Source organism: Neomonachus schauinslandi, chromosome 4 (genome assembly GCF_002201575.2).
Source record: "Neomonachus schauinslandi chromosome 4, ASM220157v2, whole genome shotgun sequence".
Lineage (NCBI taxonomy): Eukaryota > Metazoa > Chordata > Mammalia > Carnivora > Phocidae > Neomonachus > Neomonachus schauinslandi.
In genome coordinates, this window is record NC_058406.1 from 56,217,329 (window position 1) to 56,240,220 (window position 22,892).

The following is a 22,892-nucleotide window of genomic DNA, read 5'->3' on the forward strand; positions in this document are numbered from 1 at the left end:
TTTTTGTTACTTCACCTAGGTTAGTCCAGGTTAGCAAGCCCTACTGTAAAATTGCATTTGGCTCTGGGACAGTGTTGAAAGGGAAGCTATTGACTGCACACAATGGTACAGAAAAAGAAAAATCCTCTTTAGCAATTCAATTTAGGTTAAATATATATGATTCAGGAGAGAAGAGAATCCATGCAGTGCCCTGAGAATGTAGAAAAGGATTCTCTTATCTTATATTTCAAGGAATTTACTGGTAGGGCTTTAACAGAAAGAGATGAATACTTGTTTACCTATTTTCCTCTTGCCTTTTAAATCCCTTTGAAAACTGAAAATCTAAGAATTACTTTTTTGGAAGTGTGATCCGTGTTAACACAGGCAGTCAGTTTGCTTCTGAGTCAAAGTCCAAACACTGGATGTGAAGCTACATGCCCTCTGTGGTATCCTGGGCATTGGTCATGTTTCAAAGAAAAGCAAATACTTGTTTCATGTAACCTATATGTGCGTTCTTGTGTTTTGTGCTCTTCCTAAAACACTTTCTCCATTTTACCTTACTACATTTCCATCCCTTTGATATTCAAAAAAGTCTTTTTTTTTAATTGACTGATTCCTAGATATTTCCCTAACTGCTACTCTTCATTCCATTTTGTACCTATGAAATATTTTATGTGTAAATCACTGTCAAATATGTGCACGTGTGCATGTCTGTGTGTGTGTGTGTGTGTGTGTGTGTGCGATAGAACTGCTGGTAAATTCATGTCTTTGTAAATTCTCATATGCTAACCTATATACATGGCTGTTAAAGTAAAAAAAAAAATCAATGGCTTTGGAGTAAAAAGATATGAGATCCAATTTCAGGTCTACTAATTATTCTGTATGTGAGCTTATATATATATCACAGACTCACTAAACTTTAGTTTACTATTAAAATATGGAAAACAGCATATGAATACTTATTTCTTGTCATAAAAGCAAGGTGATAGATTGTAAATTGGTTTGAAATTTTCAAAAATCTGTACAAACAGAAGTCATTATAATCATGTTTAGCTCCTATGTTCATTAATAGTTAATATTTTTAAAGTACACTAAACCAGATACTAGGCAAGTGGCTGGAAATACACATTGTTGTACAGGCTAGCCATGGTCCCTGTCTTCACAGACCTTTTAATCTAGTGAACAAGATTGATATTGAATATGTTATTGAAATGTAATCAAAGGGAATTGCAGCATATAGTTGGAACATATCCTCAAGAATCACAGCCTGCTTTGTTGAGTAGAGAGAGGCTATTTTCCCTTAATGTAATTTTTTAAAAGGCGAGGGAAATTGTCCTATATAGAGGCAGCCCTATTTCTGAGGGCCGTAGTAGAAAAAGAAAATTTAGTCTTAGGAATGCAAAGGAAATCACGAATGCAAAGAGCACAGAAAGCAATCAGGAGTGGTACCTACCTGGCCAGGCTGCAAAAGGGGCTGGATGTAAGTGTGAAAGGTAGGAGTCAGACCACAGGACTATATTATACTAGGCAGGCCACAGCAAAACTTTTGGACTTTGCCTAAAGGGCAGAGAGGAGTCACTGAAGTATTTGCAGCAAGAAGGTGACATATTTGTGTTTTATAAGGTCACTCCAGCTGTACTGTGGTGGAAGAACAATAGACAAGTATAAATGCAAGAGTTAATAGTTTGAGCTAGGTTGCTGGGCACTTGAAATGAAGAAAAATAGGCTGATTGAGGAAATATTCAAGCTATTTAATCGTTAATACTTGGTGATTGTGAGGGATGTGGAGTGTGGGAACTAGAGGAGTCAAGAACAATGCCAAGGTTTCTATCTTGAGAAACTGGGTGAATGGTATTGCTGTTCACTGAGATTGAGAACACAGGAAGAGGACGAGGTTTGGGCAGAACAGTAATTGCTAACCCTTAGTGAACGCTTAAAACCTGAAGTCACGATTCTACATACAGTGCTTTGTATGTACTCTGTTATTTGGCAGATGACTAAACATAGGTATAAAATAATGTGCCAACTCACACAGCCAGAGTCCAAGCTCTTGACCATGATGATGTGCTCTGTACCTTTCAAGAGCATCACATTAATTTTGAACATGTTATGTTTGAGATGCCCTTAAAACATAAAGTGGAAATGATGAGAGAAATAAATCTGAGTAGAGATAAAAGAAATTTTACAACCACCTATTATCAAAGTTAAATGAAATCGGCTGAATGAAGATTGTAAAGGAAGAGAGTGTGTAGTTAGAAAGGCAACAAGCCTGGGGCAGGGGGAGGGAAGAGGAGCATATCTAATATTATAAATCTCAGTGTTTGGTAGAGAAGATGGCACCTTCTCAAAAGACTGAAATGGGGGTGCCTGGGTGGCTCAGTCGTTAAGCGTCTGCCTTTGGCTCAGGTCATGGTCCCAGGGTCCTGGGATCGAGCCCCACATCGGGCTCCCTGCTCCACGGGTAGCCTGCTTCTCCCTCTCCTACTCCCCCTGCTTGTGTTCCCTCTTCCGCTGTGTCTCTCTCTGTCAAATAAATAAAAAATCTTAAAAAAAAAAAAAAAGACTGAAATGGAAGAACCAAAGTGGAAGAATAAATGTCAGAAGAGAATCATGTCAGGGGAGCCAAAGAAAGAGAGCATTTCCAGAAGGAGGATGTAGTTCTCTGCCCAGTGCTCCTAATAGGTTAAGTAAGAAGAAAGGGAAAGTGTGAAAAGGATTAAAAGAGAACTTTATTTTAAATGTGGAAGTTACTCTCTCACCTTCCTTATATATCTATTCTTACAACACAGATTATTCTACTAGACTAAAAGGAACTTTAAAATACATATACTCAGGGCACCTGGGTGACTCAGTGGATAAAAGCATCCAGCTCTTGATTTCAGCTCAGGTCATGATCTCAGGGTCATGAGATCGATCCCTGTGTTGGGCTCTGCACTTAGTGGAATCTACTTCTCTTTCTCTTCCTCTGTTCTTCCTGGTGTACTCTCTCTCCCTCTCTCTCTCACATAAATAAGTCTTTAAAAGTAAATAAATAAAAATAAAATATATATAATCATATGGACAGAGAAAATAGAAGAGAAGGCATCAGAAAATAAGAAAATTCAACAAATTTTGAGATGAAAGAGAAGGAAGATGTAGTTAATATCATCTACATACAAAATACACTGTTAGCTACAATCTAAAGGACCCATGAAAGGGTATGAAAATTGATTTACTGCATAGACCTCCTTACAATCTGGGAGACAACAGGTACCAAGCAAGAAACTGAAGGTACTTAGTACTAAAAACAGGAAAATTAACTGACATACTCTCTATATAAGGCTACATAGCTATGCCCCAGGAAGAAAACCAGGATATTCTTTGGCTTGCTGCCAGACCATCCTGCCACAAAACCTATCATGCATATAAAACTTCCAGTTATCATCTTAGAGCTTCACTCTTCAATTCTGAAGGACAGTCAGGGATCACCAGATATTTGTGGAAAACCCCTATTATGAAAGATAAAGATCAAAAGAAACACAGAAAATAGAACTCAGAAATAATGCAAGGAACAGGGGGACAAAGACAAAAAGCCTATAGTTAATATCTTCTGAGAGAAATGAAAATGATATGGCACCCTCAAATACAAACAGGATACTATGTAAAAATAGCATTCAGGAAGCAACAAATAACTCTTGACAGTAAAAATATGCCCTGGATAAAAGATAATACAGCAGATGGATTTAGAAGATCAAGTTGAGAAAATCTCAACTTGAGAAAATAGAATAACAAGACAAAGACACAAATTACAAAAGAAAAAAAATAATTGAATTACAGGATGAAAGTAGGAGATAGGTCCTACATCCAACTAATCAAGATTGCAGAAAAAGAGAAAATAAAAACAATGAAGAGGAGAAAATTAACAATTAAATCATGACAGAAAATTTAACAAAATTAAAAGGTAAGTGCTTCCAAAGTGGAAAAGTCCGTCAAGTACCCAGTACAATGGATTAAAAAACACATCAAAGCACATTACCTGAAATTTCAAAAGACTGAAGACAACATAAAAACATAAAAATTCTAAGATGTTCTGGTGGAAGGGAAAATCACGGAATTTTGAATAGCAATGGAAATGGATTTCCTGGCAACAACTTTAAAAGCTAGAAAATAATAAACTAAAAATGTCTCTAAATTTATGAAGGAAAATTATTTCTGACCTGGAAATATATGTCCAGTCAAACTTTCACTTGTTTGTGGGTGAAATGAAACCATCTTCGGAGACTCATCCTTTCTCAGTAAATTACTAGATGTTACATTCCACCTTGGATATTGTATTGCAATAAGTCCAGAAAGAAAAAGACATGGGATTCAGAAAATAGAAGATGTAACACAAGAAGGAAATAGAAAATTCACAGAATAATAGTGAAGGGAAATTTTAGGATAACAGATATATATCAGATCTAGAAAAACAGACATTCCAGAGAGGAACAAGAAAATACGGTGTTCCTGAAGGATTATTCCAGGGGGAAAATGACAGATTATACTCACTTGACTATACCAAGAGGAGATAGAGAATTGAATTAATGAAAGGTACCTAGAAAAATAAAGCAAAGAAAAAAAAAGGAAATTCTTAAAGAAACAAAAAAATGCCCAAGAAATAAAATGTGATTGAATTACAGTAGCATATAGTTAAAATAAATACTACTAATTTAAAACAAAATTGCTCTCTCTATATTTTTGCTTGGTTAGAAGTGTGTTGGAATTTGTTATCAGGAAGTTAAACCACCACACTACATGTTAGAAACCTGTAATTGAAAAATTAAGGAGTAGCATTATAATCAAGTTATTTAAAAAATTTAGGATGAAGAAAAGCTCAAAAATTGAAAGTTACTAATGTAGGGAGCCTAAATCAGGATTAGAAGGAGTTATGATTGAGACAGTCCAGAAATGAGATACCAAAGTTATTAATGGGTGCAGAGGAGTGTTCAAGAGATGGTAAATGAATGGCATGAGAGAGTACGATGTTACTACTAGATAATGAGACCATCAAAGGAAGAGGGGTTTTACAGGAGGAGAGAAGAGTAATAGTTTTTAGAAAGCAAGGGGGATAACAATTCCACTTTCCAGCCCTGAAGTGTTTAAGGGGTGAGAATGTCAACATGCTCCACTTTTGAAGGCTACAAGTCAATTGAGTTTTAGTTGAGACTATGAGGGAGCATTCAGTGAAGAGGACAAGGCTTAATGGATTATCGATCATGGTATAAGGCACATTCTGAGTTCAGAGGGAGTACAGAAGAGGGAAGTTGGGCCAGGGAAAAATGTCAGTACATTGTGGGGATGAGAGAAGGGACAGAAAAGATGACCAGAGGAGCCTACATTTTGGGACAATGAAAGGGAAACTAGTGAACAGAGTTCCAAAAGTCTTAGTGAACAGTGCACCCTCTGGCCAAATGGTTTAGGTGCAAGTCTGGATATTCTTTTTCCTCTTAATTTATATTTAAAAATTTACAGTGGCAGCAACAGACAGGTATGAAGAAATAGTCACATGGCTCAACACAATAGGGTGAGTGCTAGGCACAGGGCAACACAGGCATGAACAGTGGATTGTACATCCATCTGTGGGTCAGAGAGGCAGACAGGGCATGACATTACAGCTGTGTGGTTGATGTGACTACTAGTGACTCAAATTAAAAACCTGGGAAGCTTTCGAGACACCTCTCTCTCCCCCCCCCAGTCTCCCCTCCCACCTCTCATTTAATCTATCACCAACACATTGGATTCTTCTTCTTAAATATCTTTCCAATCCGTCACTTCTTTTCATCCTTACTGTTACTCTCATAATCTAAGCCATCATCACTTACCTTTACAACTGTAATAACTTGCACAAACATTTACTAGGTGCCTAATATGTGTCAGATATTTAGTAGATGCATTTATTGGCTGTCTAATATATGCTAGGTCCCAGGTAGAGACTGGGAAGGCACCAACCGATAATCAGGGATTTCAAGTAAGGTCAAGTAAAATAAGAGTTACAAAACCTTGTGATTCAGGCTCCTAGAAATGTGAAGTATAGGAGTTCAAGAGATAGAAAGTAATGAAGAAGAAAGGTCATCTTTTTAATGTTTTTGGTTGGCCTTCTACAGAATACCAAGTGCAAATAACCACCTAAAAGTGATGACTCACGAACCTGTCCTCAAAATATCATTTTATTAATTTTGGGAGTTAAAAGAAGGATAAGGAAGGCTTGGGCTGAATGTCCAACATCTCTTAAACATTTTCTACTCATCTCCCTCCAAATTTGACTTAACCTAAGCAATTTAAAAAAACAAAATGCTATGTTGTTTTTATAAACTAACACCACTTTCTAGTAATAAACTTATGTTGGTAAGTCAAATAAATCAACCAAAAAAGTTCATGTTTCAAATTAATGCTCATTTAGTACTACTCAGTAGCTGGCAAACTATACTGTGTCTGCGAATTCAAAAATGAATAAAACAAGATATTTTCTTCAAAGAACTTACCTAGGGGAAAATAGAACATGTAATTGGGAAGCAATGTGATTAGTGCTCTGGGAACTCAGAGGAAGATTCTAGTCATTCTTCTTGGAGAGACATTCACAGAGGTAGTGACCTTTTACTTAGAATGAGAAGTTTTTCCAACAAATTGTCAATAGCTGATGGTGATTGGGAGGGAGGGAGGAGAGCCCTAAATATATTCATTTATTCATTCATGAATTCATTTTTTATTTGTTTGTATTTTTGTTTTGTTTTTTTTTAGTTTCAAGTTTTTATTTAAATTCCAGTTAGTTAACATACAGTGTAATATTAGTTTCAGGTGTAGAATTTAGTGATTCATCACTTACATATGACACCCAGTGCTCATCACAACCAGTGTCCTCCTTAATACCTATCACCCATTTAACCCATCTCCCCATCCACCTCTCCTCCAGCAACCCTCAGTTTGTTCTCTATAGTTAAGAGTCTGTTTCTTGGTTTGCTTCTCTCTTTTCTCCCCATGTTCGTTTGTTTTGTTTCTTAAATTCCACATATGAGTGAAGTCATATGGTATTTGTCTTTCTCTGACTGACTTATTTCACTTAACACAATAGTCTCTAGCTCCATCCATGTTGTTGCAAATGGCAAGATTTCGTTCTTTTTGATGGCTGAGTAATATTCCCTTGTATATATACACACACCATATTTTCTTTATCCATTCATCAGTCAATGGACATTTGGGCTCATTCCATAATTTGGCTATTGCTGTGCTGCTGCTATAAACATCGGGGTGCATATATCCCTTCAAATTAGTATTTTCGTATCCTTTGGGTAAATACATAGTAGTATAATTGCTAGGTTGTCGGGTAGTTCTATTTCTAACTTTTTTGAGGAATCTCCATATTGTTTTCCAGAGTGGCTGCACCAGTTTGCATTCCCACTAACAGTGCAAAAGGGTTTCCCTTTCTCCTCATCCTCTTCAACACCTGTTGTTTTCTGTGTTGTTAATTTTAGGCATTCTGACTGGTGTGAGGTGATATCTCATTGTAATTTTGATTTTTATTTCCCTGATGATGAGTAATGTTGATCATATTTTCATGTGCCTGTTAGCCATCTATATATCTTCTTTGGAAAAATGTCTATTCATGTCTTCTGCCTATTTTTTAATTGTATTGTTTGTTTTTTGGGTGTTGAGTTTTATAAGTTCTTTATAGATTTTGGGTACTAACCCTTTTTCATATATGTCATTTGCAAATATTCTCCCATTCTGTAGGCTACCTTTTAGTTTTGTTGATTGTTTCCTTTGCTGTGCAGAAGCTTTTTATTTTGATTAAGTCCCAATAGTTTATTTTTGCTTTTGTTTCCCTTGCCTCTGGAGATATGTCTGGTAAGAAGTTTCTACCGCCAACATCAAAGAGGTTACTGCCTGTGTTCTCCTGTGGGATTTTAATGGTTTCCACACTTAGGTCTTTCATCCATCTTGAATATATTTTTGTGTATGGTTTAAGCAAGTGGTCCAGTTTCATTCTTTCGCACAAAGCCATCCAGTTTTCCCAATACCATTTGTTGAAGGGACCATCTTTTTTCCATTGCATATTCTTTCTTGCTTTGTTGAAGATTAGTTGACCATAGAGTGTAAGTCCTTTTCTGGGTTTTCCATTCTGTCCCATTGATCTATGTGTCTGTTTTTTTGCCAGTACCATATTGTCTTGATCACTCCAGCATTGTAATATAGCTTGAAGTCTGGAATTGTGATGCCTCCAGCTTTTCTTTTCTTTTTCAAGATTGCTTTGGCTATTTGGGGTCTTTTGTGGTTCCATATAAATTCATTTGTTCATTCTATATTTGTTATTAAATATTTACTGTATGTCAGGCAAGACAAATGCAAAATGAATAAAAAACGGTTCCTACTCTCAAGAGACTTATAGTCTAGAAGAATAACATGAAAATCAGTGGATTTAATAAAGTGTTGTAAGTGACATGGTACAAGCCTGTGCAAGATTTCATGGCAATTGGTAAGTTTAACCTAGAGAAAGCTGTTACAGAAATTTCTACCATGATTATAAGTTGCTTTCTCCCATTAAAATCATAAGATTCATAAAGATAGGTTGTCATTCTGAAGGAAATAACCAATCCATCTCTAATCTGTAGCTCCAATAGGATAGAAGCTTTGTGAAATTTCATCACTCTATTCCACTAACTATATCAGTGCCTGGAACATAGTGGTTATTCAATAAACATATGTCCATTAATGGAATGAATTTGTGGATCAAAAAGAGATCATCATAAACCTTATGAAATTTGAATATTTTTACAGAAATGGAAGAAAAAGATGTATTTTTTCTAACCAATTCCAGATATTTCTGTTCCACAGTGTAACTTGTCTAAAATTAAAAAAAAAAATTATAAATTTGTGTGTCGAGGGAGAATGTAAGCATGGTAACTGCATTGCACTGAGTCATGATTGTGTTCTCGGGAGATTCTGCCATTCCCAAGCTGTGTGATGATGGTAAACCTCCTAACCTCTCTGAATTCCATTTCTTTATCTGTTAAATGGGACTAAAACCGATTTTACATACCTTGCAAGGCTGTTCAAGTGTTAAGCGATATAATGCACGTGCATGTCCTCTATAAACTTTAAAGTATTACATAATTATAAAATATATACCGAAGTTAAATTTCTATGGCTCTATTCTTGCAGGAGTGCCCTCCAAATTCAGTCAATTAAGCAGTTATTTTCTGTCTGTTTCTGTAGTGCAGTGCCTGGAGATGACCACCAAGCGGAAAATCATCGGCCGACTGGTGCCGTGCCGATGTTTCCGAGGTGAAGAAGAAATCATCTCAGTTTTAGACTACTCCCACTGCAGTCTTCAGCAGGTGCCGAAGGAGGTCTTTAACTTTGAGCGGACATTAGAGGAGCTTTATCTAGATGCCAATCAAATCGAAGAGCTACCCAAGGTAATCTTTGACAACCTGAGATGTACACCGTAAATGAGTATTTTGTGACATCCAAAGACTTGGTATAAGGATAATGTTGATTATAGCCTTCTCGCTGAATAACTGGCAAGTTTTTCAAACTGCTGTAACTTTTTCCAATATGCTTGTTGGTACCCCTTAATACCATTTCATTTGTAAATTCATGTGATGAGTATGACCAATTGAACTCCATGGAAATCGTTTTATGAATTATTCCTCATTTTATTTATTTATTTTTTTAAAAATGAGTTGTTTTTTTCTTTTCTTTTCTTTTTTTTAATTTATTTGACAGAGAGAGACACAGTGAGAGAGGGAACACAAACAGGGGGGGAATGGGAGAGGGAGAAGCAGGCTTCCCGCAGAGCAGGGAGCCTGATGAGGGGCTGCATCCTAGGACCCTGGGATCATGACCTGAGCCGAAGGCAGACGCCTAACAACTGAGCCCACCCAGGTGCCCCTTATTTATTTTTTAAAGATTTTATTTTTCGTTTATTTGAGAGTGAGAGAGTGTGAGAGAGAGCACGAGCAGGGGGAGAGGTAGAGGGAGAGGGAGAAGCAGGCTCCCCGCTGAGGGCAGAGTCCAACACAGGGCTCAATCCCAGGACCCTGGGATCATGACCTGAGCCCAAGGCAGACACTTAACCACTGGGTCATGCAGGCACCCCTGAATTATGCCTTATTTTAATTTAAAATGGCCTCCATGAAAATACAGATTAAGATCAATATCGGTGGGTTGAGATCATGTTTGGAAAAGAAAGGGAAGATATGACACTCTATTCTAGAAGTGAAATTTTTATGTTGTACATTAAGGAAACATTGTTTTAAAACCTTGAATTATGTGTTCTAAGTCTAAGAAATACTTTTACACACATACACACACACACACACACACACACGCCACACACAGAATTAATACTAGTATGAAAAACATGCTGTTATTTCTGGAATTTGGCATCTTTGATTATTACAGACATCATTGAATATATGGCATAAAAGTATAAGCATAGTAGAGCTAAAAATTTAACTAATATCAAACTTTGCAAACACACACTGCCATTATGACATTGTGCATGCAAAGAAAATACCTTCTGTCTCTTGTTTTCCACTGCAGAAAAGAATGGATGATAAAAGATAAGCTAACACAGACCAGGGCCACACAACAAAGAGGTTCAAAATCTAAACCACTATATATTAATGATCATCTAAATAAGTGACTCACATTAAGTAGTCAGCATAGCATTTACCTGTGAAGGATTTACCCAATGGCTCAGAGGGAAAAAATGTCTTGCAATACATGTCCATTGCTTATGCTAAAAAAATGCGTATTAAATACCCAGGAACCAGGAAAAGAAACTTCCATAATAAAAACTCACTTCATTATCAAATTCTGAGAGTAATGTGCTGATCAAACCAAATCATGAATAATTATTTTCACTTAGGATTATAAATTATGGTATTAATATAATAATTCAGAGGCAGGAACGATTTAATGTGTACTTCAAAACCAATGTACTTCATTTTTGACAACCAAAGTATATAGTGTTGTCTTGGATTTGGGGCCAGGAGGTCTGGGTCAGGCCTAAAAAAAAAGTTCTAACTCTATGGATTGCCATACAGATGTGTATCAAGTAAAGGTTGCCATGAAATGGGCAGTTTCTCCCAAAGACTTTCTTGAGGGCAGAGATGGCATCTTATTCATCTTTGCCTCCCTGTACACATGGTGACTTTCACATAATGGATATTCAAACTCTTTCTTGTCACTGCCAGGTAGAACAAGGCAGAGAACTTTATGTACTACAGGACTTGATTAGCAAAATGGTATAAGGTTTAAACGACTCATAAATGTGACATTTAGCTCTAATTTAGAAAAATAAGTATTTTTTTAGAGCAGCTCCATCTAAGATTGCCAGATAAATAAAGGACATCCATTGAAATTTGAATTTTAAACTTTTTTAAAAACCAGAAAATTTTTGGTATAATTATGCCCCAAATATTGCATTTGATATATTTACACTAAAAAAATAGTTATTTAACTTGACATACTGTATTTTTATTTGTTGAATCTTGAGAGCCCTAAGCCAATCTAGTTATTTAGTCTTTTTCTAGATCCATGCAACAGATTCTATAAGACAAATAGTAAAAAACATGGTTTATCAATCAAGTATTTATTTAATATCTATATTACTACACAGTGTTTGAGGCTTTAGGTGGGTACAAGAGAAATTAATCTCAAGCCTTACTCTCAATGATCTAACCACCTAATCACAGAGAAAATTGAAGCATTAGAGGCAAAAGCATGATAATGTGTAATCAGAGCCAAAGAGCCAAATACCATCGTAGAGAAGAGTTTCATTCTTGCAGGGGGTGCAGGAGGGCTTGACCAAAAGGTAAAGATGCAAAGATTACGATGGTACATATGGAGAGGGTGAGGAGAGGGACAGCAGAGCTGTGAAGCGTCTGAAACTGCAGGTACACCTGAGGGAGTGCCAACAGTATGTAAGTAGAGTAGGGAGAGCATGAAGGACCCAGATTCTGAAAGGTCTTGAGAGTCACACAGCATTGTTCGACTTGATGAATTAGGCAGATAGTGTCATCGGAGAGTCTTATATATCATGTAAGTCACCAGGAGCCTACTTAAGCTTGAATTAACAATACATAAAAATAATACAAGTGAACCAAAGACTCAATATAATTTCCCAGCGTATTGAATTGAGGAGAAATTGTTATCTTTTATTATGGCAAACTTTATATATTTCAAAGATCTTTCACATAATCTCTCAAGATTCTTTGAATTCCCAAAATCAAGGTGTTGCTTTCATAAAGCAGCCTGTGTTACTTTCTTCTAATGTATTTGATCTTGAGATATGATCTAAATTGTCTGACATTGAGACATGATCATTATAGTACATGGATATATTTGTGCATATTAGAAAAACAGGAAGTTAAACAAAAACTCTTTGTTTTTCTGGGAAGGACTTGAAAGTCCTAACTTATTCTTAGGTCTCATTGGCCTTAATTGTGTTACATATTTATTGCTGATCCAGTCCCTTTGCTATAGAATCCACTATGGCAAGAAAAATAAGGTTACTTTGATTGAATTAAACAATGATGGGCCATCTCTGTGGATTTGTGATTGTTGGCCACAACACAAAGGAAAGGAGTGCAAGGACCGTGGGGGAGATTACCACAGTGTACACTACAAACAAAATGCTATACAGTCATTGTTTCATGAGGAAAAGTAGACAAAGTCTACTTTAGGGAGTTTAATCTTCAAATTTAAATTAAATAAAACCTCTTTTGTCTGCCATTTTATTTTATTGTTTTCTTTGTGTTTCCCTGGCATTGTTACTATGGTGATTTCAAATATGTTGATTAAATGAGCTAGGTATTTGTATTTTTGATATTACATTATGGAAAGAATTGCCTTTTGTAAATGTTTTAAAATTTTTTTTCTTTCTGATATTTTATACAGAGAATATTCTAGCTGGCCCAGAATTGCTACTGTAAGATGTTATACAACAGGTATAGAACAGAGTCAAGGTTAGTGACATTAGAAAAAGATATGTCAAGACTATGTCAGAAGAGATGCAAAAATAGATAGGAAAGAACAGGAAGTTTTTTGATTAGAAATGGTTCAATCTGTGTTACTTAATTTGCTGTAGTAAAAGGTAAAAATACAAAATGACATGCCTTTCACACAGTAATAGAAAACCCACACAGCTTATAATTTAGTACTGTTTTGCTTGTTATTTTGAACCAGAAACTTAAAATTATAGGCAGAGTAATAGACCATAACAGGGGCATATTATATATGAAGTAGTGTGGGAAGACAAAAGTTAAAAAAAAAAAAAAAAAGCAATAAAGAGAAAAACTGTTGAGAAACTTTTTGAAACTGAAGAGGAACCTTAAAAAACAGAATAGAAATAATTTGGAAAAATTAATATGTGACCAAAATTGAAAGACATAAAGAGTGAATTTGACAGATGAGATCAACTTTTTTGTTGTTGTTGTTTATAAAGTAAAAATTCAGTTTATTCATCTGTTTATGACACAGTACACAAGAGGCAAAGTGTTTCACATCATAGATTTCACTTCCAACTCCTTGGAATGTTCATTTCTTTGGCTAAAAGGAGAGACTAGACATGAGATGCAGGCAATGCTTAGGCAACTGACATAAGGATGGGGAGGGGGTGATGCTAACACTATCCTCATGGGGACAGGCACAAGGGGTCTGTTAGTCACAAGCTATTTTCTAGAACTGTTAGCTGGAAACAAAGGAGCACCACTGCTGGGTGCTCATCCGTCGTGGGCCTCAGTCATCCCCACCACACAGGTACAGCAGTGCTTTCTGGTAGTCACCCTTCGTGTCTTGCTGGATGTAGTAGTACAGGGACTTGCTGTACTTTCTCTTGAATTCAGACCTAATTTTCAACATGTCCACTTCACTGCGAGAGACCATGATTCTAATCAGGACCTTATCACAAGTCCCCTTGCCCTTCATGGAGTCTTACAGCCGGTCAGCAAAATACAGGGGCTTGTTCTGAATGCATTGGGCCAGGTTCAGGAAAGCATTTTCCAGGTCTCCTTTGACCTCCTTCTTGATGCTCTCCAGCATGTCATAAGGGCTGTAGCTCTTGTACCTTTCAAATACTTTCTGGAGGTGACAATACTCTGCTCAGTCATGATGCTGATCCACTTGGGCACAGGTGTTCCTTTCCTCTTCACTCCAGCATCATAGAGATCCCGGGCATCTTGGTCAATCAGTTCATAATCAATGACAGAGCCATCCTCTGCTCTTCTACCCTTTGCAAGGGCAACCATCAGCTTGCAGAAGTCACCAGATGTGTCAGAAACGATGTCCTTCTCCAGATCAGTCTTGTACATTTCTTTGTAGACTCTGTTAATTTTCTGAAGCTCTTGGTTGGTCCTTGAGCAGATGATCTCAATGAGGGAGTCCTCAGCCCCTTCATGGAGGCTTTCAGCTCAGAAGCATCATACTGAGCAGGTGTTTTCAAAAGGCCCCAAATCACGGTCTCCAGGTGGCCGGACAAAGCTGACTTGAGTGCTGATGCAAGTTCCTTTTTGGTCCTTCTGTGGTAGGTGAAGGCAATATCCTGTCTCTGTTCATTGCTGCGGTTGGTCAAAATGTTGACAATGGTGACCTCATCCACACCTTTGGTCTTGATGGCCATTTCAATGTTCAGAGCATCACGCTCAGCATCAAAATTGGTGTATGCTTTGACCGACCCGTATGCACTTGGGGGCGTGGAGTGATCACCCTCCAAGCTGAGCTTGCAGAGAACTTCATGAACAGTAGACATTTTGAAGGAAGCTGGGCCCGGCGCCGAGAGCTGCGAGCGTCCCCAGTTGTAGAGCCAGGTGAGATCAATTTAACCACATTTTAAAAGAGGATGGAATGAAATCTGAAGCACCAGACTTAGAAAATTTTCTCTGTATTAAACTTTACAATCTACCCTTGAAATATTTTAGAGATTAAGAACCTGACCTTTGGACCCAGACAAACCTAGGATTAGATTTTAACACTGCTGTTTGGTTGGGAAGATATTTTATTTTCTGGGAGTCTCAGTTTCTTCATTAGCAAAAATAGGAAGATAATAGAGGTTCCTAGTGGTTAGATAGATTATAGATAATAGGTAGATAAGTGGATAAATGAGTATTGGGTGAGATAATACATATGGGATACCTGGAATAGAGAAATATCCAATAATCAATATTCATCATTCTCTTATCACAGATGAAGGATAATTCCCATGTTAATTACCCTGAGTAAAACAAAAGTAAGATTTTGTAACATCTCAACATAGTTCTGGGCATTGACTCTCTAACAAAAAATTGTGTGGCATGACTTTATCTCAATTCCCTGCCTCTAATGGTGTAGGTTTTTGACTCTACCAGCTGCACCAACACATTTGTGATAACACCACTGTTTACGCAGAAAATTTCCCTGACTCACAGAATCACAATGTTGTATTATATTTGAATAGATGCAACCTTGGAGATTATTTAATTTAGCCCTCAATTATTACTAATAAGCGAATCTAGGCCAAGAAAGTTAATTAACTTCTTTTAAGCCACGTGGGATGTTAGATTCTTATCCAAAACTATTACCAAAGACTATGTATTCATTAGGATAGAATATGTTATGCTACAGTAACAACAAATCAAAAGCCCAGTGTGTAATTGAACAAAAGTTTTGCTTGGTTTCCTATGAGTGTTTCCAGGAAGCACTGCCCTTTAGGAACCCAGTGTTAACTAATCTAACTGTCCACCCAATGCAGAAATGTCCCCTTATTATTTCTCTTGCAACAGTCATCCAATCTCTTCATGAACATTTCTATTAGTGGAAGAAAGCACTAAATTAAGAAGCAGACCACTGTATTATTGGAAAATTCAGGTTATTAGAATGTTCTGCAATATGTTAATGATGTTTGCCCATACCCATCCATCTATCTCAACGCCTAAAACTGGGGTAGGCACTTGGGGTGATACAAAGATTATTAAGGCATGCCCTCTCTGGACAAGAAGCTATGCTTCTGGCATTACTGCCCTGATCCTTAGAATATTTTAAAGGAATTCATATACTTTGCCTTAAACTTCTGTTTTTCCAAGACAAGTTTCCAAATTTTTTTGACCATTTTTCAAAGACATGCTTTCTAAATGCTTCGCCATTTTAGTTACATTTCTCTGGGCACATTCTAATTATTAGCTTGGTTTTAGACATTGATATATCAAATAAAAATATCTGTCCACGTGGAGGTATTCAACAGAGGAATAAACAAAATGTAATGGGACTCAGGAGAGAGGTCAGAGTTGGAGATGAATGTAAGAGTTATCCACTTAGAGGTGAGAATTAAAACCAGGAGACAAGATAATGTCCCTGAGAAAGAAAGGAAAAAGAAAATTGCTGAGAAACAAATAATTAAACTATAAAAATAAAAATCCTAGTACTAACCCACCATAGGAACTTGCCTAGAAATTACCTGTGTTTTCCCCAGTATCATGGCAACTGTGTGTACAGGGATAAAATTGGGAAATTTTATTATGCTCTTGTTGGTAAAAACTCCATGGGTAAGAGAAATATGGCATCTCAATTGATTTTGATCTGGATGTTTATAGCTTACAAAAACCTATTGGCTCATAATGAATAGAAGAAAAGGATATAGCCTCAACTGTGTAGTACTATCAAAGCTAATTCTAGAAATTTCCAATCTTCCAAGCCTTTTAAAATTTAAGGTCATGAGCATTTTACTTGTAAAATATGAGTTTTATATATTAGAAAGGAGAGGTTCTAGCGTCCTATTGGAATGCCATAAAACACCCTCAGAGGGACACAAAACAGGTGAGATATAGGGAAGTCATACAACTATTTTTAAATAATTAGGAAGAAGACCAAAGAAACAAATATTCATTTGAATATTAAACTATACATTCTTAAAACTTGTTAATTTTCTGGAGGCATATTGATAATGTCTTCATCTGGCCTCTCTTCCCTCAGCCTGACCCAGATCAGTAGATCCCACACTTCTGGATTTCAAAATCCAGCAAAGTGTGGGAACTGACATTCCCTTTCTTTTGCTAAATAAACACTTTAAAAGTCTCATGCAAGACTTTTATTATTTTACTGTAAAAGAATACTTTCATAGCCAAATGTGGAAAACATTCATGCACAGAATAAATGGTATTCCTTCACAAGAAAAGATAGGCAGTAAACCTGTACTCTTTTTTAAAAAGAGTTTTTATTGAGTTTTATTGAGATATAATTTACATACCTATCAAATTCACCCTTACAAAATATGTACAATTTAGTGGTTTTATTATATTTACAGAATTGTAATGCCATCACCACTGTCTAATCATAGAAAATTTTAATCACCTTCCCCCCTCTCCCCAAAATACACTATACCTATTAGCAGTCACTCCGCGTTCTCTGCTTCCCCTGGAAATCTTTCTCTATGGATTTGCCTATTTTGGATATTTCATATAAGTGGGATCATACAACATAGGGCATTTTGTGACTGGCTTTTTTCACTGAGCATCAGGTTTTCCAGTTTTACCAACCTCGTAGCATGTATCAGTACTCCATCCCTTTTCATTGCCAAATAGTATAACTTTGTATGGATATACCACAAGCCACTTTTAAAAAATAGGATATAACACTTTTTGAAATGCAGCCAAATTGCAAAAAACATTATTTTTCTGTAATGCGTGTGTGTAATTATTTTCTCAATACAAATGCATCGGTTTGGAGCTTTATAATCCATAGTAGACATGAAGGTGAGCTCCGGTATCCAACTTCTTTCAGTATTTTGTTTTTAATTAAGCAGTTGTTTAAATTCAAGTTCATAAAGGTGTATAGAAAAAATGAAAGTAAACTCTTAACAATATACATCCAATATAGAATATTGTCAGTAAGCTGTGGGATGCTAGAAAAAAATGCCCCCCGTATCTACAGTTGCTTCTCCAGGGAAACAGACAGATGCTGGGGAGCCAGGGGCCAGGCAAGGGCTACATTAAAAACCATTGCTTGGTGCCCACTGCTCCATGGTTTCCACTCATACAGGACTGTGTAGCTGAAGCATTGGTTACCCAATATGAAGCAGTCAAGAATTTATCAAAGGGGGGATATTTTATTTTATTTTTTTTAAAGATTTTATTTATTCATTTGACAGAGAGAGAGAGAGCGCACAGCAGGGGGAACAGCAGAGGGAGAGGAAGAAGCAGGCTTCCTGTGGAGCAGGGAGCCTGATGTGGGGCTCGATCCTGGGACCGTGGGATCATGACCTGAGCCGAAGGCAGACGCTTAACGACTGAGCCACCCAGATGCCCTGAATGCGGGATATTTTAGACTGATGAAAATTTTGTTGTGGCGTGGCTCCAGTCACTGAGCCATGCATGGATAGCAGAAAACTTCTTTGACTCTTCAGAAAATAAATGAGCAACAAAAATGCTCCTGAATTGTGCCAGCAGCCAGCAGGTAAAATAGAGCTCAAAGTTAATGACAGGCAAATGGGCTCTGACAACTCTATTGTAGCTGTTTGTCCTGAGCCTACACAGAAAAGCCAAGCAAGCTCTCTGCTCAAAGCCTTGGCCCCTGCTTTTCCCTCTGCCACCATTCCACATGGCCTGTGCCTTCTTCATTTCCTTCAGTCCTCTGCTCAAACATCACCTTACCAGAGAAGTTTTTCCCATTGTCTTATATGAAACAATAACACCTACCATCACCACCACCACTTCTTCGTCCCAACAAATTTAAAACTTACACGTATCTCTGGATTTCTTATACAATTCAATTGTGTTAACTAGTATTAAGATAACTGCCTAAATACTTTATCATTGTTATAAAACACCATAGGTAGCTTCCTCCAATATGGTGTCTGTTACTTTACAAAGAATAAGACCTTTGACAGTGACCAGAAGTAAGGAAGGACAGGAAAAGTTAGAGCACATCAGCATAGGACAGAGAAAATAAAACTCTCTCATTTAATGGTGGTTTGTTAGTTTAATTTTTGATGCGATCCTGGGGGTTGAAGTGAGGTAGGGAAATTTTTGTACCTCCTCTGCAATCCATGCCCTATTACCATGCATTCTGCATTGTTTTTTTACTCTCAAACTCTGAGTACTTTGTCCATAAAGATTAGATCTGCCACATGATATTTTCTCAAGTCAAGGAATGTGTTCTCTGACTCTAAAACAGTCAAAGGTAACAAAGGAAGGATGTCATGGAGCATACTTTTACATGTATGGAATACTTTACATGTAAAGAAATAAGTCCTTTAAAATCTCTTTCAGACTTAATGTTTTGTGATTCACTCATTTGAGTTTCCTTTTATTTTGTCTTATTTTATTTTATTAAAACTTTATTTATTTATTATTTGACACAGAGAGAGAGAGAGAGAGTGCACCAGCATAAGCAAGGGGAGCTGTAGGCAGAGGGAGAGGGAGAAGCAGGCTTCCCGCTGAGCAGGGAGCCCAATGCGGGGCTTGATCCCAGGACCCTGGGATCATGACCTGAGCCCAAGGCAGATGCTTAACCGACTGAGCCACCCAGGCATCCTGAAATTCCTTTTAAAAATGATAAGCAATAGAAGGAAGCATCCTTTCTCTGCTCTCCCTCACAGTATAACCTTTAAGAAAGATGTGTATCTCCACCAGTAGTGACTGTAATCACTGGTTATTATCATATAAGTACCACAATACAATATAAAGAGTCTGGAGAAAGAGGGCCTAGGTTTAACACAAGTTCTGATAAGAGTTAAAACCATGAAACTTCAGACATATTATTTAACCCCTTTGAACTTTAGCTTCTTCATTTGCAGTAGATGCTAACAAATTTGTTCCTGTTCACTTCTGAAGATTGTGGGGAGGACTTAATAATATAAAGTATCTGAAAACTCTAGGAAAACAGTAGAATGAAAAATAACTCTTGACTTAAGAGAAATGGCTTATTTTGGTAAAGATGAACATTTATTGGAAATATATCAGGGGCTCATTAATTTAATAGGATCCTGGAGAACTTTACATGGAAAAAAGGTAAGAAACAAGAGAGCTCTGGATTGCTGCACAGAAACCTCATCACCATAGCATTAGGGGCCGCACATTGCTGCTCTTGTGAGGAATGCGATCTCCAAACACCCCCATATAATCATGATGTTTGTTCAAGATTCAAATTCCAGATGCCTCCCCAGTTAATATACAATGAGAGATGCCCTTAAAAGGAAGGTCAGGGTTCTAATGGAAAGAGAGGAATGGATGCTCGACAAGCAAAGAAGTGTCCTCCAATGTTATACATACCATATCTCTTCCATTTAATTGATTCTTTTTTTCTTTTTATTCACTGATATTTGCTACCTCTGATTTAGGAGTCTGAGGGCCTTTTTCTCTCAGGCCTTTAAATAACATTATTTGAAATCAAGGTCACTTTGCTAGTTTTGTGAGAAATCTAATGAGATCAAAGGAGCCACAGAAAAAATATTTTAGGGTGACAAATTTTGAGATGTTAGTTCATAATTCTGATTTTAGTTTATTAAAACTTGAATGATAATTGATTCTTTTTTTCTTCAACTCAAAAGGAATCTTTCAAAGTGAAAGGCACTACTCATGTCACTATAGTTGCTGATTAAACAGTTGTCATGATTGAGAAATATGAAAAGCCTTGCTCTAAATTAAACATGGCCCAAATTTACAAATGGAGAACATGACAACTGCTACTTGTTTAATAAAGTTGCCTCATTTTTTAAAATTGCACGCTAACAAATAATTCCTTAAGTATTTGTCTTTCAGAAACTCAGAATTATCCATAACCTTGGCATTTTACGTAAGGAGCCACACACATATCTATGGAGAGCTCTCCTAAGATCCTGGGCTTAAATAAGGGGTGAAAAAAAGACCTTTTCAACTCTGTCACACCCTCAAAGATATTCATGGTTCATCACTCTCTCCTCTGGTGCCAAAGGTATAGAATTTATCTGAGTATACAAAACCATCTCCAGAATGAAACTCACATGAGTGATGCATACATAATCAGAATTTGACTATGTTTACTCTCTTGCCTGAAGCATCTTTCTCCAAAAGTGTTCTTTTATTGCAGTTATTTTGGCATTCAAATGCACAGGTTTTTTTTTTTTTTCAATAAATAAATAATGTAGGTGGACTCCATAGGGGCTCAAAAGAAAGTGAGATGAAGGACAAATTTGTAAAAAACATAGTTTATATGTGGAAAATTTTAGATCATTTTTATCTTACTCTGATTTCTATTTTTGTTTAAAATATTTTACTGTTTCAAAGGTTTATAGTATCAACATCTCTTATTTATGTGTCAGTGAGAAACTAGGACATCCAGAGTACCCCAGTCATTTTTTGAACTGTTTTACAATCTTCCAACTAAAGTCTTACTTGTCATATCACTTTTTTTATCCTATCACTTATCTCTATCCTTTACCCAATATCAAATCTTGTTGAAATCTGATTAAGCAACCCATTTGTTGATTTTTACTGCCAATTTTTTGAAATGGTATAAAAAAACAAATATTAGGTAAAATATATTCATTGATTTGTTCATTCATCCAGCAAACATTTCTTCAGTACCAGTTATGTGCAGACAACTGTTCTAGGTACCAGAGATATATTATTGAGCAAGACCTAGAAGTTCCTATTTTCACAAAATCTACATTGCTGCAAAAGAAGAATGGAAGTAATTTTTTAAAATTTTTTATTGTTATGTTAATCACCATACATTACATCATTAGTTTTTGATGTAGTGTTCCATGATTCATTGTTTGTGCATAACACCCAGTGCTCCATGCAGAACATGCCCTCTTTAATACCCATCACCAGGCTAACCCATCCTCCCACCCCCCTCCCCTCTAGAACCCTCAGTTTCTTTTTCAGAGTCCATCGTCTCTCATGGTTTGTCTCCCCCTCCGATTTACCCCCTTCATTCTTCCCCTCCTGCTATCTTCTTCTTTTCTTTTTTCTTAACATATATTGCATTATTTGAAACAAATAATGGAAGTAATTTTTAAAAGAAAATGTAAGATAGCAGCAATGCCATGATGAAAATAAAGGAGGGCAATTATGTTGAGGTTTGGATGACAGAGAGTAGACAACCATGCAGATTTGAGAAAGAACAGTCCCAGGAGAAGGAATACTCTAGGGCAGGAATGAGAGTGGCATGTTCAAGGAGCAGAAAGAAGGTAGGGGTGTAATGAATGAGAGGAAGAACAGTACAAGATGCAGATGCAGGAGATAGTGGGGCTAAATCATGCAAATTCAGGTAAGACAGGGAGAAACTTAAGATTTCATACTAAGTGAGATCAGGGGCCACTGAAGTATTTTAAGGAAAAGGGTGATGTGAAATAACTTATATTTGTAAAATACCACTCTGGCTGCAGTGTGGGAATACACTGTGACTAGTGGAGAGTGAAGGTGAGATTAGAGGCTATGGTAGTTATTCAGGTGAGAAGTTGGTGGCTTCAATTAGGTTGAGAGCAGTGAAGAAAAAGAAGCATTTAGAGAACACTTTGTCAGTAAAATTAATAGGATTTGCTAATGGCATGGATTTGAGAGGTTGGAGAGAAGGACCTGCATAGAGATTTAGAAAGAGTTGCTATTGCTAAAGGAAAAGAACAAGGAGAGAAAGGGCTGCTGTGGGTATAGGAGGAAACCATGTGTTGTCTTGGAAGCCAGAAGAGAACAGAAGGTGTTTTAAGAAGAGGGAGTGGTAAACTAAGAGACTGACTAAAATGACAGAGGAGGGAACCAATGTATTTGCTAGTGTGAAAGTAATTAGTGACCCTGATAAGAGTAGTAGGGCAAAAACCCAATGAAGTAGGTTGAAAAGAAAATGGTGGAGATACACATATTTCTTAAAGGCTATACTTTGAGGGAGAGCAGAGAAATGAAACAAGCTAAAGAGATGTTTGAGGTTAAGTATTTTCTTTATTT

The 22,892-nt window shown here is 36.8% G+C and overlaps 1 protein-coding gene and 1 pseudogene across 2 annotated transcripts in view; one reads left to right on the forward strand and one right to left on the reverse strand.

The window, feature by feature from the left end:
- The window catches only part of LRRC7 (leucine rich repeat containing 7), a 410,462-nt gene that overhangs the window by 78,495 nt on the left and 309,075 nt on the right, over nucleotides 1–22,892 (forward strand). For both annotated transcript variants that reach the window (XM_044914052.1, XM_044914051.1), the window contains exon 2: nucleotides 9,208–9,410. In XM_044914052.1, the coding sequence (XP_044769987.1) occupies nucleotides 9,208–9,410 (203 nt within the window). The remainder of the gene's footprint in view (nucleotides 1–9,207; nucleotides 9,411–22,892) is intronic.
- LOC110570130 lies at nucleotides 13,726–14,782 on the reverse strand (annotated as a pseudogene).